Source organism: Micromys minutus, assembly GCF_963924665.1.
Source record: "Micromys minutus genome assembly, chromosome: 3".
NCBI lineage: Eukaryota > Metazoa > Chordata > Mammalia > Rodentia > Muridae > Micromys > Micromys minutus.
This window is the reverse complement of record NC_137972.1, coordinates 28,036,342-28,063,893: the sequence shown is the minus strand read 5'-3', so window position 1 is coordinate 28,063,893 and position 27,552 is coordinate 28,036,342. Positions and strand designations below refer to the sequence as shown.

Below are 27,552 nucleotides of genomic sequence, written 5' to 3'. Positions count from 1 at the left end.
TAAAAAGTACTGTCAAGTGATCTATCAACCGTAAACATATGCACTGAACATCAGAACAGCCAGCTTCATAAAATAAATACTACTGGATATAAAGGCACTGACTGACCTCAACACACTAATATTATAAGATTTCGACATGCCACTTTTCCCAATAGACAAGTCATACAGATAAAAATAAATAAAAAACATAAAATTTATAGATATTATAGATCAAATGGACTTATCAGTCATCTACAAAATTCTCTATCAAAAGACAATGGAATACACTCTTTTTCTCATGAACCCATGGAATATTATCTAAAATAGACTTTATTAAAAAATTCTAAGCAAATTTTAGCAGATGTAAGAAGATTTAAATGATTTCTACTTTTTGTTCACAATGGTTAAAACAAGAAATTAGCAAAACACTAGAGAAAATCCATAAACCCATATAATACTGTTACTTTGACCCTGATTAAAACCCTTGTGGGTAGGAGTAAGAATAAATGGGCCATCAAAGAAATTAGAAGAGAAAATTTAAACTCCTGGAATTGAATAATGTAAATACAACATGCAAAAGCCTGTGAAACAGAATGAAAATTGTTCCAAGATAGAAGTATATAACAACAAATATCTTCATTCAAAGAAAAAGAGAGAATAATCCACACAAAGGCCACAGTCTGAGGCTTTCTTGGTGAGTCCATTCAGCCTTTCACTGCTTCCCCAGCTTAAGCCCAAGAAAAATCAGACTCTGAAGCCTTCTGGGTGAATCCTCACACGCCACCCTTCCACACTGACTCAGAAAAGAGCCATACTTGTTAGCCTTTGAGGTGAGTCCTGATAGCTTCTCACTCTGAATTTACACTGGCAGCCATCAATGAGGCTATTTGGTAAGTCTCATATACCCTACCCTGCCCCCACTCTCCCAGCCCCCAAACCTTGTCCAGCTAATCTTGTATCACTGCTGTCCCAGGACCTTACTCATGTAATCACTCACAGTGCCACCGAGACCATGGTGACACACTGAATTGCAATCACCCTAGCCTCTGTAATATGAAATAAACACTGAGCATCTGAAGAAATAAACTACATACTTCTGTACCTAATCTGAAGTCAGCATAAATTTGGGTAATGGCAAAAACAGGACCAAACTCCCTCTCAACATAGATGAACAAAAACCTCATATCAGACACACAACCAATGGCCTAACTCCACATACCCACATCCCATTGTAAAAACACAAGTAAATGTAAGGCTGAGCCAATATGCCCTCCAACCCCTAAGACCACTCAGTCCCACAGAAAAAGTTCTTTGTGGAAATTATCAGAATGAACCTCAGGAAACAGAATTTAAAAGAACATTATGGGCTAGGTGTGTTTGCACACATTTTTAATCCATGACTCCAGAGGCAGAGAGAGTTCCCCCAGGTTAACCAAGGCTACACAGTGAAACCCTGTCCTAAAAAAGAAATCAAATAAAAAACAATTACAAAAACGGTCAAATAATTGGAAGACTACGGAGGACAAATGCCCAAACGAAGTTAAAGAGAGTGAGGATACACTCCCGATGGAAGGGGAAGAAAACACAGATGGCTGGGTTAAACAGTGAAGACAACCAGGACTTAAAAAGTGAATTCAATAAAGAGAAACACTGAAGAAAACTCAAGATGAAATGAAGTTCAATAATCCAATTGTAAAATCTCAGAAAGTGGAAACCCTTCCAAGCAGAGTGGGTCAAGTGGGAGGCAGTAGATCAGGACGTAAGGACAAAGTAGAGAAGCTAGCCTATTCAATGTAAAAGAAAATGAGTTAAATAAAAATAGATGAAATGAATATGCAGTCACTTTGGGACACCAGGAAAAGACAAATCCATGGATTTAAGTCACAGAAAAGGAAGACTCCCAAGTCAGTGGAACAGACAGATCTCAGTAGGATTGAAGATGAAAATATCACTAAGAAATGATGCGCCCATTCCCCCACAGAACACCAGAGAGAGGACCAGAAAGATGATGCACATAAATTAAAAAATAAATCAAACATTCCCCATCTCCCACATCCTCCCTATGGGGCAATGTTCTCTGAGGACTTTAGCCATCTGTTTTAAGTTTCTGACACAGCTATCTCCCGTGGCATAGATGGCTCTCTCTGTGTCTCCTGTAACAGGGCTCTGGCTTATTATTTGGAACTGTGACCTCTGCTTTCTCCCTTGGTGACATCAGCCACATTGTTTGTGTAAGCCCAGAGTTTTGGCTTGTGCTTCTTCTCTGAGGAGAGGTGGATTGGATGGGAAACAGTCGTATACCTGATGGCTCCATGCTCACCACCAGCAGCCAATGCTGGCCCCAGAAAATCATGCCACTAAACTGAAGCTACCTCCAGGCCCCCACCTGTAGGACATAGCATAGGCTGATGACCAGACTGAAGGCAGCTGGTAGTGATCATGTACATGTGTTTGGACCTTATGTTGTGTCTGAGTTTCTTGCTACAAAGACATTCTATGTCTGGAGAAGAACAGTCCTCTGTCCTCTGGGTGGCAAGGTGGAGGACACCTGGGAAGCTCCTCTGAATTTTCCTTCCATGCCCTTTGTGGTCCCAGTAGCCTAGGGCCTTCACTCCTTTCTCCTGAGCTATCCTTATGATTCCCCATTTTTTCTGGGCTTCCCTTCTCTCCATTATTTCATGCACTAGGTCAGGGGGAGGTTGCTAGCCACCCTAATGAGTTCACTATTGCTTCTAGCCCCACAAGTTTCCAGCTATCCAGAACGGAACAGCCCCTCTCCCTGTAGCTTTCACCATGCCCTGTGCCTTTTGGCACCTCTCACCCTTCTTCTGACCCTCATAAGATCCCAAACCTCAGTTCAACATCCACTCTCTGGCACCTTATTCTTGCTCTTTCCACTGAAGCCTTGCCCATCCAAATTCTTGCACACATATATACATAATACATACACATATACATATATACATATATACATATATACACATAGCCATATTAAAATGTACACACAGAGACGTTCACACATATCCACACACATGAATTAATACTCACACCCACAAACTGGCATGCATTTGCAGAGCTTACATGCATACACACACACACTTACATATAGTTTCTGGCATCATGAGGGAGGTATAAAGGCATGCAATGGATCACCAAAGGCCCATCATCCCATGAGCTAAAAGACCCCCTCACCTGACTCCTTCAAATCTTTTTCCTATCTACTTCCCTTTCCGGCATATAATTTCTTAAATGTCTCCTTCTTGAAACAGTAAGGAAGATGAGAAAGAACAGGAAGAGAAGGAAGGTCAAGAGAAGTTTCTTTTAGTCCTAAGTTTCTCCCTGGTCTAGCCTCCTGTCTTTCTATTGTAGCAGCCAGCCTCTGCACAGAGCCTGGGGTTGACACAACACCTCATATCCCCACTCCTGGACAATCCTGACCAGTGCTGACTCATTTATCAGAGCACTCTTTGGGCTTTGTGTGTTCCATTTTTTCCAAACTTGTTCTCAGGATTATGCTTCCCCCCCCCCTTTTGGATATATGTGTGAGCTGTGCCGGTGTGTATGTCTGTTCATGAGCGTGGGTAGGGTGCCTGGCATATGTGTGCACATGTAGATATCTGGAATTGATATCTAGTGTTTTCCTCGGTTGCTCTCTATTTTATTTACTGAGGCATGGTCCCTAGCTGAATGCAGAGCTCGTCGATCCTGGTTAGTCTAGCTAGCTGAATGCAGAGCTCGTCAATCCTAGCTAGTCTAGCTAGCCAGCTTGGTCTGGGGATCATCTATCTCTGCCCCTTGAATGCTTAGATTACAGGTTGCTCAGTCCCTACAGTGACTGTATCCATGATCTGAGCATGCTTGTACTCATGACCTCTTTCTTAGGTTATATCCCGTCGTCCACACCAGGAACCAATTACCCATGAAGTCCGGGGTTAATCATGGGGCTTTCAATACTGAAACAAGAATGGTCCCCATAGAGGGACAACTCTTCCCCTGTGTCTCTGGTCAGTGTACACCGTTGCCTTCCCAGCATGGAAGGTCCATTTTGTCCTCAGAGATGGCTCACCCATTCCGAGTCTCCCTTAAAGAGCCTGTTGCCTTCCCAAAATGTTTATGCACTTTCTATGCTTAATGCCACCACCTGCTCGCAGTAAGCTTGGCTCCTACTGTAGGAGGGACTATGGAGTTGATGGTTGTGTCCCCTGTTCAGCTGATAACTGTATCTCTTGCTCAGCTGGGTCTTATATTCCAGAAAGATCTGCACTCAGATTTCTAGTAAGCATGAAAGGTAGGCTTGCTTTGCTTCCGACCACATACTATTTCTCCTTGATCCAGGGGAACTATGGAAAGGAAGCCCAGTGAGTATGATGGTGTCTGACCCAGATGGATCCAGGCAGCCTATATGAATCCTATATGATGCACACACAGAGGATGACAGGCCACCTGCTTCTCTAGGGAACACACAGCACTTGGTGACTTGCTCGAGGAGGGGAGTCAAGACCACAGTAGGTATAAAGGAGAGCTCTTACCCATGTACAGGATCAGTCTGAGGTGTCATCCAAGGGAACTTGTCCTTTGCTCTTTCCTTACCCATGCTGATGACGAGTTTGAATGGAGGTGACAGTCAGAACTAGAGCAAACGAGCCCCACAGCTGACAGTTCACAAGCTGTAGACCCATGACAGCAGGCACTCTGAGTTCAGCACCAGGACAGCTGATGTCATAAATCCCAGTCTCTAGGCAGAAGAACCATGCTGGAGCCAATTCCCTTCCCTCTGTCCTTCTCTAGGGATGCCCCGAACAGAATGTGGGGGTCTTGCTGGAACCCCTCATAGATAATCAGAGTACAGGTGAGCCAAAGTGTCACTCAGCCAAGTACCGATGGCACAGTCAGCCAGCCCCCTGGTTATTACACTTCATCTTGCTTTCATCTGCATTGGCCAGGTTAGCTGCTGAGACTGGCCACCTCCACATCCTGTCCATTAAGGACCAAGAGGACTTTACCCTTGGACCTGGCCCAGGCACAGCATCACATGCACAGCTCACAGGCCCCGAGTGGACAGGCAGAGCCTAAGACTCATAACTACCAAGAGAGGAAATGGAATTTTTAACCCATGCTCAGTAGCTTTAAGGTTTCCGGCCCCCGGCCACCGACTCTCCAGGGACTGTTGTGCTCAGCAACACACTGTATAGCTCCATTGCCTTCTGACAAGAACGAGGACAGCACCATGATGGGTCCACTTGGTCCTGAGACAGACAACATATCCTTGGGGACTCCCCCATGTCTGCTGGAAACCTGAAATGAAGGGTTTCTATGTGTTTCTTTGTCTGGATGGATTGTGCTGATTCTCAACATAGCAGGAGCGTAACAAATCTGAATACCCTCACAGGTGGTCAGTGAGGGTCACTTTACAGAACCAGTCGCACCATTGCTTACTCAAAGGCACATGGGTGTCTATCACACACACACACACACACACACACACACACACACACACACACACACACACACGCTGCACCCAGACTGCTAAACAGAAGGGAGACTCTCAGGCAGGTGGAGCCCCGAGCCCATGGCAAGGCTGAGAGAGATGGCAGTTCCAGGCCCCAATGATTTCTTAAGGACATGTCTCTAAATGATTTAATCTCTTCCTGAGACGCTGCCCATGAATTGATGACCTTTGCTCCACTCCCTCTTGTCTGATGAGCAATGGCTCTTCTGACAAGCCAGTAAATTCTTCCAATTGCTTCTACTAAGAATGTTTTTTTAAGATGATGAAGTGGAAGTGCTTTATTGCAAAGCGCTCCATACCAACCCCCTCGCTTAGCCAGCAGGAAGAAGGCAGGCTGGTGGCAGTGATCTGGGGCTGAGTGGGAGGGGCGTTTAAATTCAACCAATGCAGGTACCTTCCAGACGGTGACTCGTGCACACACTGGGCTAGAGACCAGGCAGAGCTGTCCACCTTCCGAAACCATGCCAGGCTCTGCAGTGCAGGGGCTAGGTCACCTCTAGTGTCTCCTTACTCGAGACACTCCTAATCCGACATCTAGGGAATTCCAGAAGGCTTTGCAGAAATCCCAATGAGATCAAACCATGTGCCAATGAGCCACAACCACCTAAGGTGGGTCTGCGGACCAGGCGCACAGCAAACCCACACCTGCCAGACGCCCACTTAGGACATCCGGGACATTCACAGATGCTGGCTGCTGTGTGGTGGGAACCAAATGACGGCCTGCAGAAGCTCGGAGGAGACTGGTGTAGGTGATAGAACAGGCGCAATGTCAGAGGGACCGTGACAAAGGTAAATAAGCCAATAGGGACAGCACAGAGGGTAAAGGACACTCACTGTAGGTGCGATGTTTTAGGGAGACAAGGGGAGGGTCCTTCGCTGGTGGCTGAAGTCTTCTGGCCATGCACTCAATCTCACTCCCTTGTGGATTATTCTGCAGCTGCACGACGCCCCCTGCTGGGCAAAGTCCTCCAGCTCCGCTTATCCATCGTCATTTGGTTCGAGCAGGAAGCACAGACTGCATGATTGGAATGAGAACTGAGCACAATACAACATCCAGATACTGCCACAGATGCCCGAGACTTGCCCCCCAAAGCCGCCCATCCACCTTGGCCTGACAGCACCAAGGGCGGCTTCCCAGTCTGAGTAGGGGATGGCAAGATGACATTGTGAGTGTGCCCTTCTTGTGATGGCTCTCTGGTCACCTGTGCATGAAAAACAGGGTTTCTCCTCTTCATTCAAAATCACAGTGACTCACAACTTCTGCAGAAACACATCCAGCTATGTTAAAATCTATTTTCTGCTTTATTTCTGTTGGGTTGTGTGTGCGTGCAGATATGCATGCACATGGGCGCACATATGTCATGGTGCACACATGAAAGTCAAAGGGTACCTTACAGAAGTTGGTTATTTCCACTCCTATGTGAATCCCAGGAGTCTATTGATCAGGCTTGGTGCTAAGGGACATTACCACTGAGATATCCCAAAGGCCATGTTTACTCATTCTTTATGTCCATACTCCTTCCAGAAATGATGTCCTGCAATGTCCAATCATAATGAAAAAAAAAAAAAAAAAAACTGAACAAAAGTCTCCTTCAGTGAAAAACCAAGAGAGAGCAGGGGTTATACCAGAGCAAATGGATCAAATCTGGGGTCAGCCTAAAATAATGCTGGCTTTCCTGGAGGCCACAGGAAAATTCATGACCAGAGCCAGCATCATTTGTTGCAAACGCTGGTGTTACCTAGCCCTACCAAGGGGTATCCATGGCTGGATCCTAGAAAGACACTGAAGATGCGTTATGTGACTTAGCTTCGTTCTGACCTCATTAAAACACTATGGTAGGTCCTGGTTTCCTGGCACGTTTCTTACTTAGCAGCTAACTCAAACTTGAGTTTCAGGCAGAAATGTATCAATGTCACTGTTACAACTGCTGGCTCCCCAGTTTAGAGTTAGCTTTCATCCCATGGTGGGCATGGGAAGGAGGAAGGAGTGTGACAAGAAATTAAAACAGCAGCTTCCTGTCCCTGGCTAAGAGGGGGTAGTGGTGTCTGCTGCCTGCTCAAAAGTCCCGATTCTGCACTGAGACACAACAGTTGACAAGAAGGAGGAGGGTCACCAGCCTTGAACACTCCCTTGTGAGCCATTAGCCAGAGGTATGGCTGGAATACAGATTTCAAGGGTGACCACTCTGTCCTTCACCAACACCCCTTTCTCCTTATAGCATATCCACACGGGCATAGACACTTCTGTGTCTCCTGGGACAGGTCATCCAGGGCAGCTAACTGCCTTCTGGAGCTAATTTATCCTCCAGTTTCCCAGGGGTGATGGAGCTTAAGAGATAAGAACAACCTGGGGGCCCAGTGAAAGGTAAAGGCACAGAGGTGGTTATTTAATTGCCTAGGTGTCATCTTAACCCTAGGGAAAGTGAGCATCCTGTTCTTTCTCTCGGGCCTGGCGTCTCCTTAAACATTCAACAGGAAAACCCAAGAAGTGAGACTTCAAAGGAACAGCTGGGGGCTGGGGGAGTAAGTTGATAGAATCTAGTGGTCTTATGATCTTACATGCACGCGCGCGCACACACACACACACCTATGTGCTTTGGGGTTTCTAAAGTCCTTTGCTAAGTTGTCCCTCAAGTGAACAGTAGCCAATCTGTATGGTCAGAGTCCAGGACCAGGGGATGGGATCCTGCTGAAGGCAGTGAACACAAGTCCTGAGAATCATTGGGCAACCCCTTTGTCTTTGCTGTGCTCATAGGAGTCCACGGGGAAACATCCAGTTGGTTCAGGGAGTAAAGAGGTCAGGCTTTACTGCCCAGTCCCACTAGAGAGAGGGACACTATGACCAGATGGTATAGTGACCACAGGAGCTGCTAGAATGTAGATGGAGGTGCATTTTCTGTCTCCGTGAGAGGGCTGTGTGTCCCGTGGTACCCCCGAGGCCCCTGCTCTGCCCTCCCATGCCCTGTCTGGAGGAGATGCCTCTGCTTCTTCATGGTCCAACGTCCATCACCCTTGCTGGGAAGACTTAGAACCACGGGCTGGCTGCTGGCTTGCACTGTCCTTTACCCTGCTGTACTGTCTGCCCATCTGTCCCTCTGCCTGTCGCTACAAATGAAGCTGTCATTTCCAGCGTCAGTCCAGAGCTAACGGGTCATGGGTCCGGAAACTTGAGAAGCAGGTGCCCCTCAATCATCCCTTGGAATGCTCCTGCCTCCTCCACCAGCTCCCACCTGCTTTAGACGCCTGTCCAGGACGCCCTGGACAGTCTTGGGAAGAAATCCTGGGAATTAATATAACCCTCAGAGTCTGATCACAACTCATTACCCTAATGGAGAGATTTCCTGGACACTTCCCAGGTTTTTTTTTTTCTCTCTCTCTCTCTTAAAATGTTCCATTAAGGACCTAACCTTAATAGAAAAGGAGCCTTTTCTGTAGAGTTCTCCAAAGTACTGATTTTCCTTGTTCAGGGTTCTTTCCTAAACTAATGAACCTCAATCATTTCGAATAAAACCAGAGCCAGAGAAGTGGTGGATAGACCAGCAGGGCTGGTGGAGGCAACCTGGGCTCTTCCTGGCTGGTTTCCAGCTGGTCCCTGGAGGCACCGAGCCCTTCCTGTCTGGAGAAAAGCTGTGAGCGTGGAGAAGCGTGCACGCCCTGGGAGCCGGCCAGCTTGCCAGCAAGGCAGCTGGAGTCTTGAGAAAACTTCCTGATTGTATTAACAAGGTCACACCAGCAGGACCTAATCCAATCCCCCGGGAGAGGGTGGCTTCTGGAAAGACTGCTGCTCACACATGGCAGAACCCCGGCCACCAGGCCCAGGCCCAGCAGGACGGAGGTTCTGTCCTGGGACCCAAGGCGGAAAGACTTACTGCCTCACCGGGGCTGAGGAGGTCATACAGCCTGGGGACAACACCGGATGGGTGACTCGGGACCTTCCATTCTCAGAAGGCTTTCGAAAATACCTGGTAAGTCAGCTCCCCAGTGATCTTGTCATAGGTCCTCCTATACAGGTCAGGGTGTACCTTGAGAAGATACATGGCTGCAGAGGGCAGGATCTGGGTCCACCCACAGGAGGTCCTGCACGATCATGGTCACCATATCTAGAAAGAACAGTCTCTAGCACCGAGGTTCTCAACCTCCATAGGGGCCACATATCAGATATTCTGCATATCAGATGTTTTTTTAAGATTGATTGATTGATTGATTGATTGATTATATATAAGTCCACTGTAGCTGTCTTCAGACACACCAGAAGAGGGCATCAGATCTCATTACAGACGGTTGTGAGCCACCATGTGGTTGCTGGGAATTGAACTCAGGACCTCTGGAAGAGCAGTCGGTGCTCTCAACCACTGAGCCCAGATAATTCACATTACAATTCATAACAGTAGCAAAATTACAGTTCTGAAGTAGCAATAAAAATCATCTTACGGTTGGCGGTCACCGCACATGAGGAACTGTATTAAAATGGTGGCAGCCGTTAGAGAAGCACTGACCTGGTCCCTTGCTTAAGTCTCAGGCCCTCTGCACCTCCAGCCAACAGAAGAAAGGCTGTGAGAACCGTGGGGACATTTGCTGAGCTTTTCTTTGGCTCAGTTACTTTATCTGTGAAACAGGAGGGACGCACTGGAGTTCAAAACAAAGGGCATGTAAATCGTACCTCGAATTGTGCAAGGGGGGGGGCACAGCAGATGACAGGAGCTTCCCAGACAGAAAGGAATCTCCAATCTACTTTTCCCTGTGCAGTCCTTGAATATTTGAGACATAGCTGCTATTCACTCAACCCACAAAAGTCCAAGCGCTAAACCCAAGGTATGTCCTGTGCCAATGTTTCTAAGTTTCTTCTCTAAGAACAGTTTTATTTTTCCTGAAGGTTCCCAGGGACCTGTGAATAGCCCTAGGCTCCAACTGTAAAAAGAAGCCAATACAAGGACGGGCGCAGATACAGCAGGCCGGTTGCTCTCTGATGCTCAGCTAGCTGTGGGCCTCCCTCACCTGGGTCTGAGCTGGGGCTCTTTTATCTCTGCTCTTTCATTCTATGTTCCACTGGGTTTTTCTGCCTCCAGGGACCTCTGGAGTCCTTCACCAGCTGGTGGCTCCTTGTTGCCTTGGAGGTCTGGGCATGTTTTCCTTCCCCAAACCAACGGGTGACTGACTCTGTCCAGGGCTGGGTTCTACTTGCCGTCTCACCTGAGCATCCCCTTTCTGGTTCAGGAACTCGCCTCAGCCTCCCTGGAACAGGGGTTAGGACACCTTCCCCCAGCCTAGCATGTTCTCTTGGGTCCTTAAACTCTAAGTCAGCAGCAGGGTGACCTTCTGTGTCTACTTCCCTCCCCCAGCTTCCCGTGACTGACCCAAATTAACTACCATTTAAAAAAAAATGCAGTAAGGACTGGATCCAGGGCCTGGCATATGTCAAGCAAGTGCTGTACCACTGAGCTATGGTTATTTATTTATGTATTTATTTATCTTGCTTAAAAAATTTAATCCCCCTGGAGTTTATTTTAAGGCAGAGCACAGAGAGGTGACTTTGTGTCTCTTCGGTGGTTGCTAAACACCAGTGTTTCCTGTCTGAAGAATGCCTTGGGCCAGAACATGGCCAAGCATTCAGCCTGCCCCATCGATCCTGCCCTCATTCCAGGGCAAAATCCTGCAATGACATCTTCCCAAAGGAAGGACCTCCATCCAGATACCCACGTGCCCTCTCCGCGCCTAAGCCTTTTTCTGCGCCTCTGGCCCCATTTTGCCCACTTTCTTCATCCAAGCTGTGCTTTCCTCTCTGTCCCCCAAAGCATGGGATGAAATGTAGTGGCATATTCAGCCACCAACAGATAGCCCTCTCTTCCTACTGTAAATGGATTTCCCCCACCTTACACTGGCAAAAAATGACCCTTAAGATTTATCTAGGCAGTGGCTTCTCTGCTTGGCAACAAATGTATGTTTTCTACCAACTTATTTCTTCTCAACTATTCAACCTTCCCTCCCTCCCTCCCTCTCTCTCTCCCTCCCTCTCTCCCTCCCACACTCTCTTACAGCATTAGCCTACACTGCAAACACACAACTTGGAGAATTCTATTGCTGTGTCCTGGGGAGGTAAGTGTTTATTTTGCTCACACTTCCACATCTGAGTTCATCACAGAAGCCAGAGAAAGACCTCAAGCAGGGCGAGAACACGGATCTGGAGCTGAAGCAGAGGTGGAGGAGCACTGCTCACTGGCTTCCTCCCCGCGGCTTTCTCAGCCACACAGGACCAAACTCAGAAGCAGAGCTGCCCCCGGAGAGCTTCGCCAACTCTCACCCACTGTTAATCAAGAAGATGCCTATAGTGTTATCTACAGGCAGATCTCATGGGGCATTTTCACAATTGATCGTCCCTCTTCCCAAATGATTCTGGCTTACGTAAGGCTGATACAACTAACCAGGACAGTCACACTCAGATGCACACATGTGCAGAGAGACACAATCACACATATACATTCCCATAGGCATAGGTGCACATTATACCCATGCACACTCATCCACATATCACACACACACACACACACACACACACACACTTTTTTTTTTCAAAGATATATCCAAAGTCACATAGCTACAGGCTGGCAAAAGTATACTCTCTGTACTTTCAGCTTTACAGTGATGTTCTAAATGATACACTTTTTTCTTTCTTAAACAACAAACAAACATGCAAAGTTCCAGATAAAATGAGCGAACTCACGTTCTGCAGTCAGCCCTGGGGATATAAGCACTAAATAATCCTAAGTGTTCTGACTAGCGATTATTCTTGTGGTCAGTGTTCATTGTATGCCTGGGTCAGCATCCGGGGCTGGCCGCAACCATTAGCTTTCAGTTTGAGGGGGCGTCTGGAGCTGCAGCCCCCTCCCCTTAGGCTGGCCTTCCTCTTGCAGCGCTTGCCCTATGGCGCCATCTCGTGGCCACTTCTGTAACTACCAATAAAGAGACCCTCATGGAGGTTCCTTAGATTGCTCCACTGAGCCACCATTTACGGTCTCCCTCTGACCAAGGCTGATAATCTCACACGGAGGTGCGGGGAAAGTGACTCACATCCCTTAATCCCCTAGGATCTAGAGGGAAAGAAAGTCCTCTGAGTGTACTAAGCAAGTGTGAGCTCGTGTGTGTTTGTCGACAGCTGTATACATACAATGTGTACGCTTTGCAGGTGCTCTCAGGCAGCTGTGCACACACTTCAGTGCTTCCCAAAAGCAGACTTCACATCCACGGCATATCTCTGGTTCTGCTTATTAGATAGATAGGGAAACGAGGAACCTCTGTGTGCGTGACTAGCGTCCGCTACCTTACATGGTCTGAATAGAGGACCCTGAGCCAGCTCCGGGCCTGAAAAGATAACCCAAGGGCACAGCCACCAGGTTGGTTCTCAGTCACTGTAGCAGAGCCTCAGAAAGTACCCTACATAGGTCAGCCTTCATTCTTGTGATCTTACAGCTAACAAATGTAAAGAGCTGGAATGGGCATCCCTGGGGACAAGAAAACTCAGGAGCCAGGGCCAAGGCACAGGACTCCCCAGTAGGGGTAAATTTAAAACAGTTGCCAGGCAAGTGCGGCACAGAACAAAGAAACAGGGCTAGGGTTGTAGAGGAAGGGAGGGGCAGCTGTCCAGATGCTCCTGGTAAGATGGTAAGAGCTTAGATTGAGCTCTGGGGACAAAGTTCACTCACTTCCTACAGGAAGTCTCACTGGGCTGACTTTATGCCAGCTTAGCTAAACAAGGTATCTGAGAAGAGAGAACCCCAACGGAGAAAATGTCTCCATCTGAGAAGAGAGAACCCCAAAGGAGAAAATGTCTCCATCAGACTGGTCTGAAGGCAAAGCTTTCTTTACTAAGGATGGGTGTGGAAGGCTCACCCTACAGGGGGTGGCACCGCCCCAAGGTAGAAGGTCCTGAGTCGTATGAGAAAGCAGATTGAGCAAGCCACTATGTAAGCAGCACTCATCCATGGCTTCCCCATCATTTCCTGTCTCCAGGTTCCTGCCTTGAGTTTCTGCCCTGCCTTGACTTCTCTGGATGGTGGACTACAAGCTGTAGGGTAGACAAACAATCTTCCTTTCCTACTCAAGTTGCCTTTGCTCATGTTTCAGCACAGCCACAGAAACCCCAACCAAGAATATCATCACTGTTCCAGTAAGAACATGTAAAGGGGGTGGTTAAATGCTAGGTACAAACTGCGAGGTTGGAAACACTGAAGAAGGAAACTATCATGGTGTCCCTATGGCTTTGATCTCACAAGGACAGGGCAGGGGGGCAGAAAAAGCCAGTCTGGGTCTTTGCAGACTCCTCCCCTTCTCCATCACATCAAGGCATGCAGCCTTTTTTGTATATTCTTAATCATCAATCAGAACAGATTAAAGTATTAGAACAGCTTCTAAAAAGAACTCTTCAGCCCATTCCAGTAATGTGGTCACTCCAGACGGCCATAGACAAGGAGTTAGAGATGAAGTAGGCAGAGGAACTGCAGCTGTGGCTTGGTGTCTGTGTCTGTGGGTGGTGTTAGAGGTTCAGGGTGGTTAAGGAAGTGGCCACTATTCCAACCTAAGTGTCTGGACAAGGCAAACTTTACTCTTGGCCAAGAGGGTGTGTTCTGGAGAGTCAACAGAGAAAAAGGAAGTTCACTTAGTTTTACTCAAAGGTGCTGTGGTGGTTTGAAAAATGGTGTCTATGGGGTTGGTCCATAAGAAGTGTCACTATTGGGAGGTGTGACCTAGTTATTGAGAAGGATGTCACTTGGGAGATGGGCTTTGAGGTCTCAGATGCTCAAGACATGCCCAGTGTGATAGTTCTCTTCAGACTGCCTTTGGCTCCTTCTCCAGCACATCGGACTGCACACCACTATGTGTGGAGTGTTAAACATTTGCAAGTCATAGAAGGTGGGGAAAATAAAGAGCTTAATTCCTGTCCTAAGCTCTGCTGCTACCATCTCCCCTGTGGTGACAGACCCTCCAGCCCTGAGTAGAATCCTTCAAACTGCTTCTTGTCAGATCTGTTACAAGGAGAAAAACAACACAAGCTGACGTGGAACTCTGCGGGTTTCCAGCTGCTGTCGATTCTAATTTCACATCCAGTTCTAGGACAATAACCAGCGCAAGGGCTTCCTCGCCAAGAGCCAAATCTGAACTCAAGTTCAGCGGTTGCTAACCTTCATGAACCTTGACTGGTAGGCTACAGTGACACTGTGGGCCTTTGGAATGAGTGCTAGTTCAGTCGGTGTGCAGTAGTCTACAAACTCTGCTTCTTTCTTTTTCTAGAGGACACTGGTAGTTCCTGGTAGTGGGCCACAGGCCCCTCTGGGAACTTGCCATCTATGGTCTAAATGTTGGTACCCCCTTGTATTCATATATTACTCTTGCCTCATTGTAATCGCATTAATAATGGGCAGGGCTCTAAGTGAGTAATCAGTTATGAATGCCCCAGGAGGGTGCTTTCTTTCTTCAGAATGGGAGGGAACAAGTGACATCATCTGTTAAGCCAAGGGCAAGCTACCTTCAGACTACATGTGCTCAGAATCTCTGGGCAGACCCAAGAGAAGGATATCTCCAGTATTTATGTTACCCAGCCTCAAATCATTTGTCATACATACGTGGGACAGACTGAGATCCGTTGGATGTATTCTCAAGTGTATAAAGTTGCTCTGGTTTGAGATCTTCTGGTTTTAATATTAGGTTGTATTTTTACTTGTTCAACAGAATTTACATTTAAAAGAATCTGCTTTGATGGAGTAATAATTTGGTAGGCTTCTTACCAACACCACATGTTGGGACAAGATACCATGACCAACACTATAAATCTCCCTGGGTGGAGACTTAACATTCCAACAACATCAGGTCAATCTCCTGGACCAAGGACCACCCCCAGGAAGGCAGGTCTCTGTAAACCATGCTAATGAGTAGACTGAATAATTAATTCCCTGTACTAGGGGCCAACTCAGGCTTACTGAGTCAATGATGACACTTTCCAGCTCCAAAATGGAAGACTGCATAGAAAGATTATGTCAAAGAAAGACCAAAACTCTGCAAAGCCAACAACCCTGTAGCGTCATCTCTATCTTTCTGGGGCTCTCGGTGCTATCATCTGGGTTCCAACAGGATCGGTAGCCCCACCTACCCAACTCTGTAACTTGCCACCACCTGTGGCCTCTCCAGTACCAACACAACCCAAAAGCTTCGTTTAATAGTTTTCCTCCTGGGAACCTCATCAAAATGGCAGAATAAGCAGTTGCTTATGAGCAAACTGTCATGTATTCATCCCCAAATAAATCACAAGGCCAAAATTAATGGAAAAATAGTTTAATATTTTTATAGCACAAAATAAAGTGAGACAGGAAGAAGCAGTGAGTTAATTCACAAAGCCCTCAGTTTCCCAGCTGTGAACCCTGTCTCACTGGAGGCTGGGCACTAGTTCAGATGCCACTAGCAGTCTCTCTACAGTTCCTCCAGGCATGGCTGAACCACACGTCCCAGATCTCCATGAGTTGTCACAGGCACTGAAGCCATCAAGGCTGCAGCTCTGGAAGACACCCTCCATTCTGAAGACATCTCAGGTGTCCTCAGCTCCTCTCAGACTAGACTTCTGGCTTCGCTTTTCCTTCTGACCCTGGATCCGGAAGAGCTTCTTCCTCAGATCCTTCTGCCGCCTCAGTTTTTCCTCTTCCTCCTTCTGCTTCATCTTCACATGTTCCTTGTTGTGCAGGCGCCTCTGCTCTTTGGCCTTTTTCATTTTCTGACTGTGTATTGTACTCAGTGCGTCTAGCAGAGCCAGGACCTGACAAGACAAAAATGGTGAGCACAGGCCAGTCTGAGCCTGCCTGTCACCTAGACAGGACTTCACTACACTGACTTGATGGTATCACACAGATTCAATCTTAAGTGTAAGTTAATTTAGTAAAAATTCATCACAACTTGCATGTTGGTATGCATGCATTTACCTTTATGAAAAGCCACTTACATTTATCCTGTGTGGAATCATATACAACTAGCTATTCAAGTCTAGGTGAAATATGAGTTAGGATGCCACACAGGCTCTCGTTCCTCCCCTAACTTCCAGTTCAAGTGCCCTTCATAAACCTGGCTCTTAAGCTTTTGCAATGAAGACACAGAATACAGTGAAATGACAAGTATGTTGCTGAGAGCACTATCTCTATAACTAAATGAAAAGAGAAGTAAGTCACTTGTGGACAGTACCTTCCTCTCATGAGGTTCACGTATGACGGCCGGTCTCTGCCTGTCCCTTGGTACTTTGCCTGCCTTTGCTTGAGTCTTGGGTTTGTTCTTAAATGGCAGAGCCTTCTGCAAGGCTTTGGGAATGTGCAGTGAATTAAAATGTTTCTTCTGTCTCAGGATTGGCTGAAAAGAAAAAAAATAAATAAAAGAGACTATGACATATTTAAAGTATAACCTATATGCACTTAAAACTATAAAAGATTTCTCACTATTGACTTTCCTACAAACTCAGTCACACTAGCATCTGAGTACCAGCAAAAGGGATTCAAGTACCATCCAATGTGGACAGCCTCAATGGGCATCTACACAGATGAGCAAAAACAAAGGAGCCTACTTGAAACAGAATGGAGCTATGGGTCTCCAACAGAACATAAGATCAGATTCAAAGTTCACCTCTGTAGAGAACTTGGGTTATCTTTGGGAATCTGGGATGATTCCCTTCTAGGGGAACAAGGACAGACTAGCTTTTCATTCTATCAATCTCTCTTCCTCAGCAGCCAAAGGCTAACTAACTACTCTGTTGGAAGGAAGGCAGAGTAAAGATTTAATCAGCACATAAGGCAAAATTTACACACTGAATTTTACATTCAAATTAAATAGTATTACCTAGATATTTAACCACTCCAGAAATTTTTGATAAACAGCAGTTCAGCAAGAGACAAGCCAGATGTCAGAACCAAGTGTGTGGAGAACAACTCTCCTGTGCTCCTATTTTCTCTCTAAAGACATCACTCACAGTGTCTTTTAAAATCTTGGTTTAAAAAGAGCTCAGGAAAAAAAAAAAAAAAATCCAAAAAAAAGGAGGTAGAGCCTCACTGAAGAAGGTGGGTCCCTGGAGACAGGTCTTACTTTCTATCCCTCTGCTCCCAGACTGTGTCTGCAATGTCACCAGCCATCTCTTGGTCTTGCTACCATGATGGACTCCATCTCTTCTTAAACTGTGAGCATAAAGCAAGCCTTCCTCCCTAAGCTGGTTCTCATAGAGCATTTGGTCACAGCAATGAATTAAGTCAGTAATGGACCCTGCTGGGACTTCAGAGCACACTGTTCAGTACACTACACTGGAACTGAGTACATGTGAAACCTACACCTGTCTGACTTTAGAACATTCCAGGTTCCCAGAAAGGGAAAGAACTATGGATTTAAAAGGGGGGAGGAGATTAAAAGGTAATTACCAAAATGGCAGAAATAACTTTTTACCTAATTTACACAGAATAGCTAAGTGAGTTATTTAAAAATAAGATCACATTACATGCTACCTAGCAGAGATAGTTTGGAGTTAAGTACACCTAAATAAACCTAAGTGAGAGGTGAGGGATAGAAGATATCCAATGCCTCTGCAACACAGAACTAACGAAACCCAAGCTCTTCACATGCTCTGGATCTACTATCCACTACTGAATCAACAAACAAGACGTCGGGAAAATAGGAAACAATAAAAACTGTCCCATCTACATCATCCTCCCTCATTACTGCCAGCCTCACACTAACTGAATACCATTTCTTACAGGAGTCCACTCAAAGATTACTGAAGCCATTAATACATCCTGATTAATACACCTGAGCCGCTCCAACTGCATTAACTGCTGCACCCCTAACAGCTGTCTTCAGCTCCCATACTGTCCTTTACCTGCTCACACCAGATAAAGCAGACACATCAAAACGGTTACCAAAGGGGCTGGAGTGATGGTTCATCCAGTAAGAGCACTTGCTGCTCTTCCCAAAACCCAGGTTCACTTCCCAACACCACAACCACTGATAACTCCAATGCCCTCTTCTGGCCTCTGCAGGCACCAGGCACACAGACAGCAAGGAAAACATCATCCTTATAAAAATAGTAAAATAATTTTTAAGAAAAAACTGTTACAAGATGACAAAGATATGAATGATAAAGTGTGACTGACTGCCGACACAACTGTAAACAAACACATGCACTCCACATATATGTACTTAAATATATGCGTGTGCCTCACACAAGAAGGATGGGCAAAGTTCTTCTTAATCCAAGACCTGAAACTCTGAAGCAGCAGTAGATCTTCAACACACTGGCATAGACAAGTCACTGGGAAACAAGACAGTAACGGACAAATGGGACCTTATGAAATTTAAAGACAACTGTTAACCAAGCGACAAAACAGGCTACTGTGGAAGAACATTTCTGCCAGCTATACATCTGGCAGATGACTAACAGAATAAAGAACTCAAAAAGCAAACAACCCCTCTCACAGGAAAAGAAACTGGATACAGACTTCCTAAAAGAAGAAGTACCATGGCTAATAAATTATTCTTAACACTGTTCAACCTTAATCATAGGGAAAATGCAAATTAAAACGACTCTGCATCATCATCTCCATTTCACTCCTCCGCATCAAGATGACAAATACCACAAAAGAAAACCGTGTGCACAAAGAGGAAGGTTAAACTGTTCGGCCACTATGGAAGCCAGCTCGGATTTACGCAGAAAGTTGAAAACAGGTCTGCCATCTGTACACGCAGCTGTGTCACTCATGGACATACGCTCAGAGAGATCCCCAAACTACATGTTTACTGCAGAGCCCTTCACAATATCACGAAAAGAAAACCAAGGACAACACATATGATGAAAACTGTAGGACATCTATGATGTACTCTGATGTCGACTCTCAAAAGTATCAGACAAATTTCTGATTACATGTAGGATTTACCCCTGGGATGCAGGGAAAACCAAACAGATGGTTTTGTTTACTGCTATTGGAATTTTTTTTAAGCCACTTATGGAAAAAAGTTTATCTGGCTCACCATTACTGTGGGGATGACAAGGTGGTAGGAATTTCAAAGAGCCACTACCCAGATAAAAACACAGGAATTCAGTGTTCAACTGGCTTTTTCTACTCCTACACAGTTCAGGAATGTGAACGGTAGCCTCCACAGTGGGCAGGTATTCCAACCTCAATTAATATAACCAAGACAAGCATTAGCAAAATATAAGATAAAACCCACACGATCATCTCAACTAATAAAAACAAACCCAAGTCCAGCAACCTTTCTTAGTAAGAAAGCCTCTAACATCTGATAGCTTTGGGGAGAGAAAGTGATTGCTCTGGCCAATGGAGGAGTCAGCCTATTGCCTAGACCCACATGATTCTTCTTTAAAATAAAGAAGAGGACATGAAGGTATGAGTGAGATTTGTTGGAGGCGGTCTGAGGCTATCTGGAGATGGATATGATGAAGACACACAATATGTGTATCATACTCATATAATTTATATATATTATATCACTTATACAATATACATATACATACATGCATATGCATTGCCAAAGAATAAATGAAATATTCTTTAGAAACTGTACTACTAAGGCTATTGTAATGAAGATAGTCTGGTATTTGAATGAAAATACAAACACAAATCATTAGCACTAAAGGGAGAGCCCAGAAGTGACTCCAGGCACACACAGTCAAGTCACTATCAGCAAGGGCAACAAGAGAACACAGGACAGCCTTGTCCATGAACATGCAGAAATGGTAGCTCATTAAAAGTACAAAGTAAACTCTTAGTCATACAGCTAAAGGAACTCAAGTGGCTAAATGTCAGCCCAAACCCTAAATGTTTTCCAGGAGAAAAGTTACCTAGATTTTTTTTGGGTATCACACCAAACACCCAAAAACCCTAAGAGAAATCATATTTAAGTGAAAAGCTCCGTATTACAAACTGAACTATTAGCAAAAGGCAAACGTTAAATATGAAAAAGTATTTATGAGCTGCCTACCTGTAAAAGGGGTTAGTAACCAAAACTTAAAAAGAACTCCCAAGCTAATCTCTCAAAAGACAGGTAACTGGGGAGGGAACCATCAACCTAACAATGCTGTGTCATTGTGTGAAGCCCTAGCCTAGTCCCCATAAGCCTCTCCAGAACAGCCTGTCAGGACAATGGGCAAACCTCAGCAGGAGCCCTTCTGCAAAGGAAACAAAGTGGGTGATGGGGAGGGAACAGAAAGATGGAGGTCAAAGGACACGAAATGGCAGAAATGCAGGCTGAGTGTGACAATACCCATAGGAGAGAGCTGTTACACACAAGAACCATAGTTTACATCAATCTTTTGTGTTTACAATTTTTGTAAAGTAGATTATTGAGCATGAAGGGGTGAGAAGACAGAAATGCTCACCGGCTTCACTCACAGTATGTCACCATATGTCATTAATAATCCTCAAACATAACAGTTTTAATTTCATTTCTAATTCTGAAAAAAGACCACTGCCACCGTTTTTCTATGTTCCTTCCCCCAAACAGCAAATAAATACACAAGTGTTCAAACTGAATTTAGCACTAGACTTTATACTTGAAAACTCAAGTCATAAGAACGAGTCATTGCACAGTGGAGGGGGCTGGCTCAGAGCAAAGCATGGAGTTAAATCCCTAACACCGTAAAAAACTGAAAATAACACAAGTAAAGCACCTGTATGATGCTGTCTACAAACACAGACACGGGTGACCTTTACCTTATACAGTGAATCCTTGTTTGGCTTTAATTTGATTCCCTGGGCAAGCCTCAGTTGATGTGTTGTCCGCATTCCTGACCAGGTGTCTTTCTCACCAACTGGCTTCAACAAAGACGTCACTGGATTATAGAAGGCCGGAATGGAGACAGGATACCAAGTTCGCATGAAAACAATGTCTAGAAGAAAATTTCAAAAGATTTGTACCTTAAGCAATACACACACACACACCCTTAATCACCCCAACACCTCTACCTGGTTAAACAGTATTGAAACTTAACAGTTAGACTGTGACAATGACTATGATTAAATATCACAAAGATCTGGGTGTGAGCCCAGTAAGTACAAACGCTAAGTACAGGACATTCCAACTGGACAGAGCTGGAGCTGCCTGGCCTTCTGGATAGGAAAGAAGCACTCTAGTCAGCAGCAGCAAGACTGTAATGTAACACAATGTCCTGAGCGCACCACAAAGGATCCTTACCACTCATTAGCAACTTGTCCTCAAAGCTAGCGCGGAAGGCTCCTTCTGGAGCCCGGAGTGCTTTCTTGATCTGTCCCCTGATTCCACTCACAGTTCGAATGACAGCACCTTCAAATTTGGCTACTTCTAATGCAGAATTAAACATTCCCTATAGGCAATGGAATAAAAACACAGACATGCATTACCATTTACAGCTTTGCCTGAAAACAAAAACCAATCCACTAAGTGAAATTCCATCAAAAAATAGATAGTTCAACTTTATTAACATTCAACCCTTTCTAGAAGCTCATCAGTATGCTTATTACGAGGAGTGAGGGGTTTACAGGTGTGGACTGGCCTGGACAACTTTGGTATCTTTTGTGCAGAGCTGAAAACCAAACTCTAGGCTTTATAAGCACTCTATCACAGAGTGCTCCTCCCTCCATATGCAGCATCTATCACAGAGTGCTCCTTCCTCCATATGCAGCATCTATCAGAGTGCTCCTCCCTCCATATGCAGCATCTATCACAGAGTGCTCCTCCCTCCATATACAAGCACTCTATGAGAGTGTTCCTCCCTCCATATGCAGCATCTATCACAGAGTGCTCCTCCCTCCATATGCAGCATCTATCACAGAGTGCTCCTCTATATACAAGCACTCTATCAGAGTGCTCCTCCCTCCATATACAAGCACTCTATGAGAGTGCTCCTCCCTCCATATGCAGCATCTATCACAGAGTGCTCCTCCCTCCATATGCAGCATCTATCACAGAGTGCTCCCTCTATATACAAGCACTCTATCAGAGTGCTCCTCCCTCCATATACAAGCACTCTATGAGAGTGCTCCTCCCTCCATATGCAGCATCTATCACAGAGTGCTCCCTTCATATGCAAGCACTCTATCACAGAGTGCCACCTGTATTTTAATGGAGACACCTTCTCAAAATAAACTTTCAAACTATCCTCTCTAAACACTGTGAAGTTGAGTGTAAAGTCTCCTGAAATCCTACTGTTTGCTATAAGCTGTTTGGTCTACTTTCTATTGAACATTTAGACAAATTCAGGATTTTTTTTTCTTACTAACACAGCTTTAAAGTAATAAGAGAACCCAGTGGATGACTCCGTGTTGGCTCTGGGACAGTCTCAAAGACAAGTCACAGCTATAGGTACTAAGAATCTCTGCTTTTAAGTACAAGACTAATCAACTTACAGAAAACAAAAATATCAAATGTCAAGATTTCACATACTCTTCTAAAAACTTTAAATCTATACTTTAAAGTACAGAAGAATTTGCTACCTAACCCCATTTGATGATTCGTAGTCTAAACAAAGGCATACTTGGAATCCTGTCTAACAGGACCCTCATGCCTGTAGACAGTGTATATTCACCGCACGGATAAACTTGTAGCCAAGACTTTAGTCTCTATTCTGACAATAGCCTATTACAAACAAAAGTCTTTCAAAGCCCAAGAAGAAGATCCACACTGGAAGCACTGCTGACTGTAAAGATTTCAGGTATTTAATAAAAGGTCTTGTACTCTTTCCTTAACAATATATACATTTATAACATGTGAATATATGGATATACATTAATAAGAATAATATACATAAGAATACCTTAATAAATGAAGTATTCTTGAATATTTTAAAAGGAAAACCAGTTAGCTTTAATTTCTTCACAATTTTTATGGATTTATCCAGGTCAAGAACAACTCCAGTGGCAGCGATCCGAAACTCAGGCTAAAAGGAACCCAAAATTGAAGAATATGACTAACAGGAGAAGAAAAATTACAATTCTCTGTGACGCTATAACAGTACCAAAACTCCTTTCACATACAGTTGGCTATAAAAAACAGATCTGTTTCCTTACTAGATCCTTACTTGTGCTTTTGTTTGCTTGAGAAAGGGTTTACTAGCCTAGCCTCATCATATGTAGCAGAGGATACCCTAGAACTTGTCTACCTACCTCCACCACCCTGGCTGTGAACTAGGATTTTAAATATGCTGAGCTACTGCTGCTAACCTGAACTTTTTTCTGAGAGTGAGTTTATGGTGACAGTTTCAGAATATCATCAGTTCAGAACCAAAGAAAAAGGCAAATCCAGGTGCAATATTTAAAAGTGAGATTTTGGACCTCTAGGTGGATTGTCTGTTTAGCGTTTTTTTTCCCTCATATGTTAGGTACAGCCAATAAATGAAGCTTGTTCTACTCAGGCAGACAACTCTGAAGATACTTTGCCCATATAGCACTACCAAAGGACAGCACCAGGACAGCATCATGTCTATAGTGTTATGAGGGATCCACAAGACATAGTTCAATATTGAGACTCCAGCAAATGCTGCTTATATATTTTTAAATAAGTCCAAACAAGGCACAAAAATATACAATGCCATGGTACCATTACAATCCTACCTCTCCAATGATTCCCACATTCTACTCAGAAAAGCCAGGCTGGGCAGTGTACACCAGGAATGATGGCTGAGGCAGCCTGACTACTTATCAAGACCTTGTCAGAAAGAGAAAGAGAAAGAGAAAGAGAAAGAGAGAAAGAGAAAGAGAAAGAGAAAGAGAAAGAGAGGGGGAGAGGGAGAGGGAGAGGGAAAGAAAGAGGGAAAGGGAAGGGAAGGGAAGGGAAGGGAAAGGGGAAAGGGAAAGGGAAAGAGAAAGGGAAGGAGAAAGGGAAAGAGAAAAGGAAAGTGAAGGGGAAAGGGAAAGAGAAAGGGAAAGGGAAGGGGAAAGGGAAGGGGAAAGGGAAAGAGAAAGGGAAGGAGAAAGGGAAAGGGAAAAAGAAAGAACAAAGGAAAGGGAAGGAGAAAGGGAAAGGGAAGGGGAAAGGGAAAGGGAAAAGGAAAGAGAAGGGGAAAGGGAAAGGGAAAAAGAAAGAGAAAGAACAAAGGAAAGGGAAAGAGAAAGGGAAAAAGAAAGAGAAAGAACAAAGGAAAGGGAAAGAGAAAGGGAAAGGGAAGGGGAAAGGGAAAGGGGAAAGGAAAGAAAGAGAAAGGGAAAGGGAAAGGAAAAAAGAAAGGGAAAGGGAAAGAGAAAGAGAAAGAGAAAGAGAAAGAGAAAGGGAAAAAGAAAGAGAAAGGGAAAAAGGGAAGGGAAGGGAAAGAGAAAAGGGGGTGGGGGGCAGGAAGATACAAAGTAAGGAAAAAATAAGTATTACTAAGTATTAGAAATAGCTGACTTTCAGCTTAGCTTCATGAATACAGTTTAGTCTCTAGTTCATTTACATAACCAATAAAGAATGCATCTCTGATGTTTACCATTACACCACTGACAGACTGTATCGCCAAAAATCCAGTTCCTTGTGGGGTGATAGGACCTTAAAGAAAACAGAAAAAGAAAAATAAACCACATACTTTACTCCAACCCCTTTTCTCAAGGAAACAAATCTTTTAAGTTAGATTTCAAGACAGGAAAAGAACAAAACTATAGGTATGGCCTGAATAGTATAAACTGTTCTGAAAATTATTATAATCAATTTACCCCAAAAAGTTGCTCCACAATGCATGTGCTGTGGGGTATATTTTAGAAGCCTTTGCCTTCCGTTGTGGTCTTCAATATAATACAGTGGAATAGTCTGAAACCTCCTCCATCCTACAGAAAAAATAATTGGGTCTCGAGACTTGAGGATTTTCTTATACCAACGATGTTTCTTGAGGCGCATCTAGAGACATAAACATTCAATAAAACAGAGTGTACATCCATATAGCCCATGTCCAGGCTTGCAGCAAAGGGCACTTACCTGCACATATCCCACAGTGCCCTCACTATTGCCCAAACCACCCAGAATAATTGGGTAGTGCGGGTCAAAGTTCTGCACAAATTCACAGGGGATGTTTTCAATCTCAATTCGGACATACATTCCAGGTCGAAACCCTTCATACTGAACTCTGGTTTCATCTTCTTGATCTTCAAATTCAGCCTGGTTAAGCTACAGATGAGACAAGGAGACAAGATCAGCAAAATAAACCCACAACACCAGTATTCTTAATCAACATTAAGATTAAATTTTCAAAATTACAAAGAAAACATGGACACAACAATTTAGGTTTTATATATTTATTATATTATATATAAGTTATATTCACTTTGCTTCTATACTTTAACACATATATCAACTGTGTTATCTGTGGCTCCAAGTCACAGCCACTAACTCTAAAAAGAACCCTGAATGCTGCTCAGAAAATGGTGTTTTGAGTCCCCTAACTCCCCTGACTGTCAATCAGTTTATACATCTGTATTCATCAATGGTCTTAGAAAGGTCAATACAGTCCTATCCTCACTCTCAGCTGATGGCCATTTCTGCTTCCAGTCACCTGTATTATAGTGTACACACACACACACACACACACACACACACACACACACACACACACCACATGCGTGCAGCCTTTTATTATAGCTCTAAGTAGAGGGTTAAGACAAGTAACTATTTGGTTTTTAAACAATGGACACCAGCTCTGTGTAGCTCAGGCCACCCTTGAGCTTCCAATCTTCCTATCTCAGCCTCAGAGACACAGCTGTACAGCACCATGCTAGGCCATGAATTAAGATGCTGTAACGCTTAACCTCACAGTCCTCAGCTGCACTTGTGCCTGAGAGGCGAATGTGACAGCACAGGAGGCATCTACAGATTATCTGACCTCACGGCTACTGAACGTTAAACTTCCAGCTCCCAAAAGATCTCCCTTTCTTTACTTTTCTCATCTTTTCAATCCTTCTTTTTGAATTCTCTTTCTTCACCAACTATTGCTCCCTCCATTTCTCTACCTTACTTTGACCAAAACTCCATGTTTCTGACAAGTCATTCTCTAGACCATTAGCGGCTATTCTCTGAAGCTACTTTCACATACCATCGCACAAAAGCGTTTGTCCGTCACTGCAGACTTTTGCCAGCCTCACCCAATGGTCACTTCTTTCCCAAGTACAGCTATGAGAGCAGTAAGGTCTGGAGTAATATACTGATGGCTTCTAGCACACCCACCGTCTGGAACTCCTGTCTGTTGGTTATTCTCAGCCCTATCCCCACCTCCATTCACACACAGTCCTGTTCTCCCACTGTACTAACTTCCTTATGTGTTACCTTATGGCCTGAAGGACCCTGAGACAGATGCATCACGGCCCTGAGGGAACTTAACACTGTCTGAGAATCATCACTAACCGAATCAGCTCAAACAAAGCTGCACTAACTAGAGGCTTCCTACCTTAGTGAGAGAACTGACTCTCAGGGACTTCTAGGTGTAGACTTCATTCACTCTCTACGCTACAAACAGTCCACCCAAAAACCTACTGATGCATCCTTTGAAAAAAATTACACCTGAACTGCCACCTCCACCCCAACCTGAATTCCTACATCATTTCAAAAAGTGATCATGAATGTCTCCTTCTGCCTAAAACCTTCTATAGGCCCCATATAACACAGAGGAAAACACAAAGTCCTGTACAATAGTCCAGAAAAATTTAAACTGTAAATGATTTAAAATACAGGCTACAAAGATTATCTATGTGTTCTTAGTCACTCCTGTCAAAAGTCAATATAGACTAGTAACCCCTTATTTATGACTACTCCAGAGACACTTCTTCACACTGGAGACACGCTAATCTCTATCCTACAATCTTAGTATGTGCTAAGTGAGCAGAGGAGACACTTCTTTGATTAGATGAAGCTCTAAACTGAGCAAAGCCTGCCAACCACATTTTCAAGTTGAAAGGAATTCTCAGTAGTTCCACCAACAAGGTGCAACTCACTCTCCATGAAGCCTGTGTACAGCTTTGTATCTGCTTCTGGGTGAAATCACAACCTCAAGCAGCCTTAGGCAGGAGTACCCCACTACCTTCCACCTGCACACATTCCTCTCCAATCTC

At 44.6% G+C, this 27,552-nt stretch overlaps 1 protein-coding gene across 1 annotated transcript in view; it reads right to left on the bottom strand.

The window, feature by feature from the left end:
• Nucleotides 1–15,829: 15,829 nt before the first annotated feature.
• Nucleotides 15,830–27,552, bottom strand: part of BMS1 (BMS1 ribosome biogenesis factor) — a 34,616-nt gene continuing 22,893 nt past the window's right edge. Inside the window, exons 16-23 of the mRNA XM_080914843.1 lie at nucleotides 25,430–25,618; nucleotides 25,171–25,351; nucleotides 24,948–25,006; nucleotides 23,301–23,423; nucleotides 21,704–21,851; nucleotides 21,223–21,398; nucleotides 16,703–16,864; nucleotides 15,830–16,283 (exon numbers count right to left, since the gene is read on the bottom strand). Coding sequence (XP_080770969.1) covers nucleotides 16,059–16,283; nucleotides 16,703–16,864; nucleotides 21,223–21,398; nucleotides 21,704–21,851; nucleotides 23,301–23,423; nucleotides 24,948–25,006; nucleotides 25,171–25,351; nucleotides 25,430–25,618 — 1,263 coding nt within the window. The 3' untranslated portion in view covers nucleotides 15,830–16,058. The remainder of the gene's footprint in view (nucleotides 16,284–16,702; nucleotides 16,865–21,222; nucleotides 21,399–21,703; nucleotides 21,852–23,300; nucleotides 23,424–24,947; nucleotides 25,007–25,170; nucleotides 25,352–25,429; nucleotides 25,619–27,552) is intronic.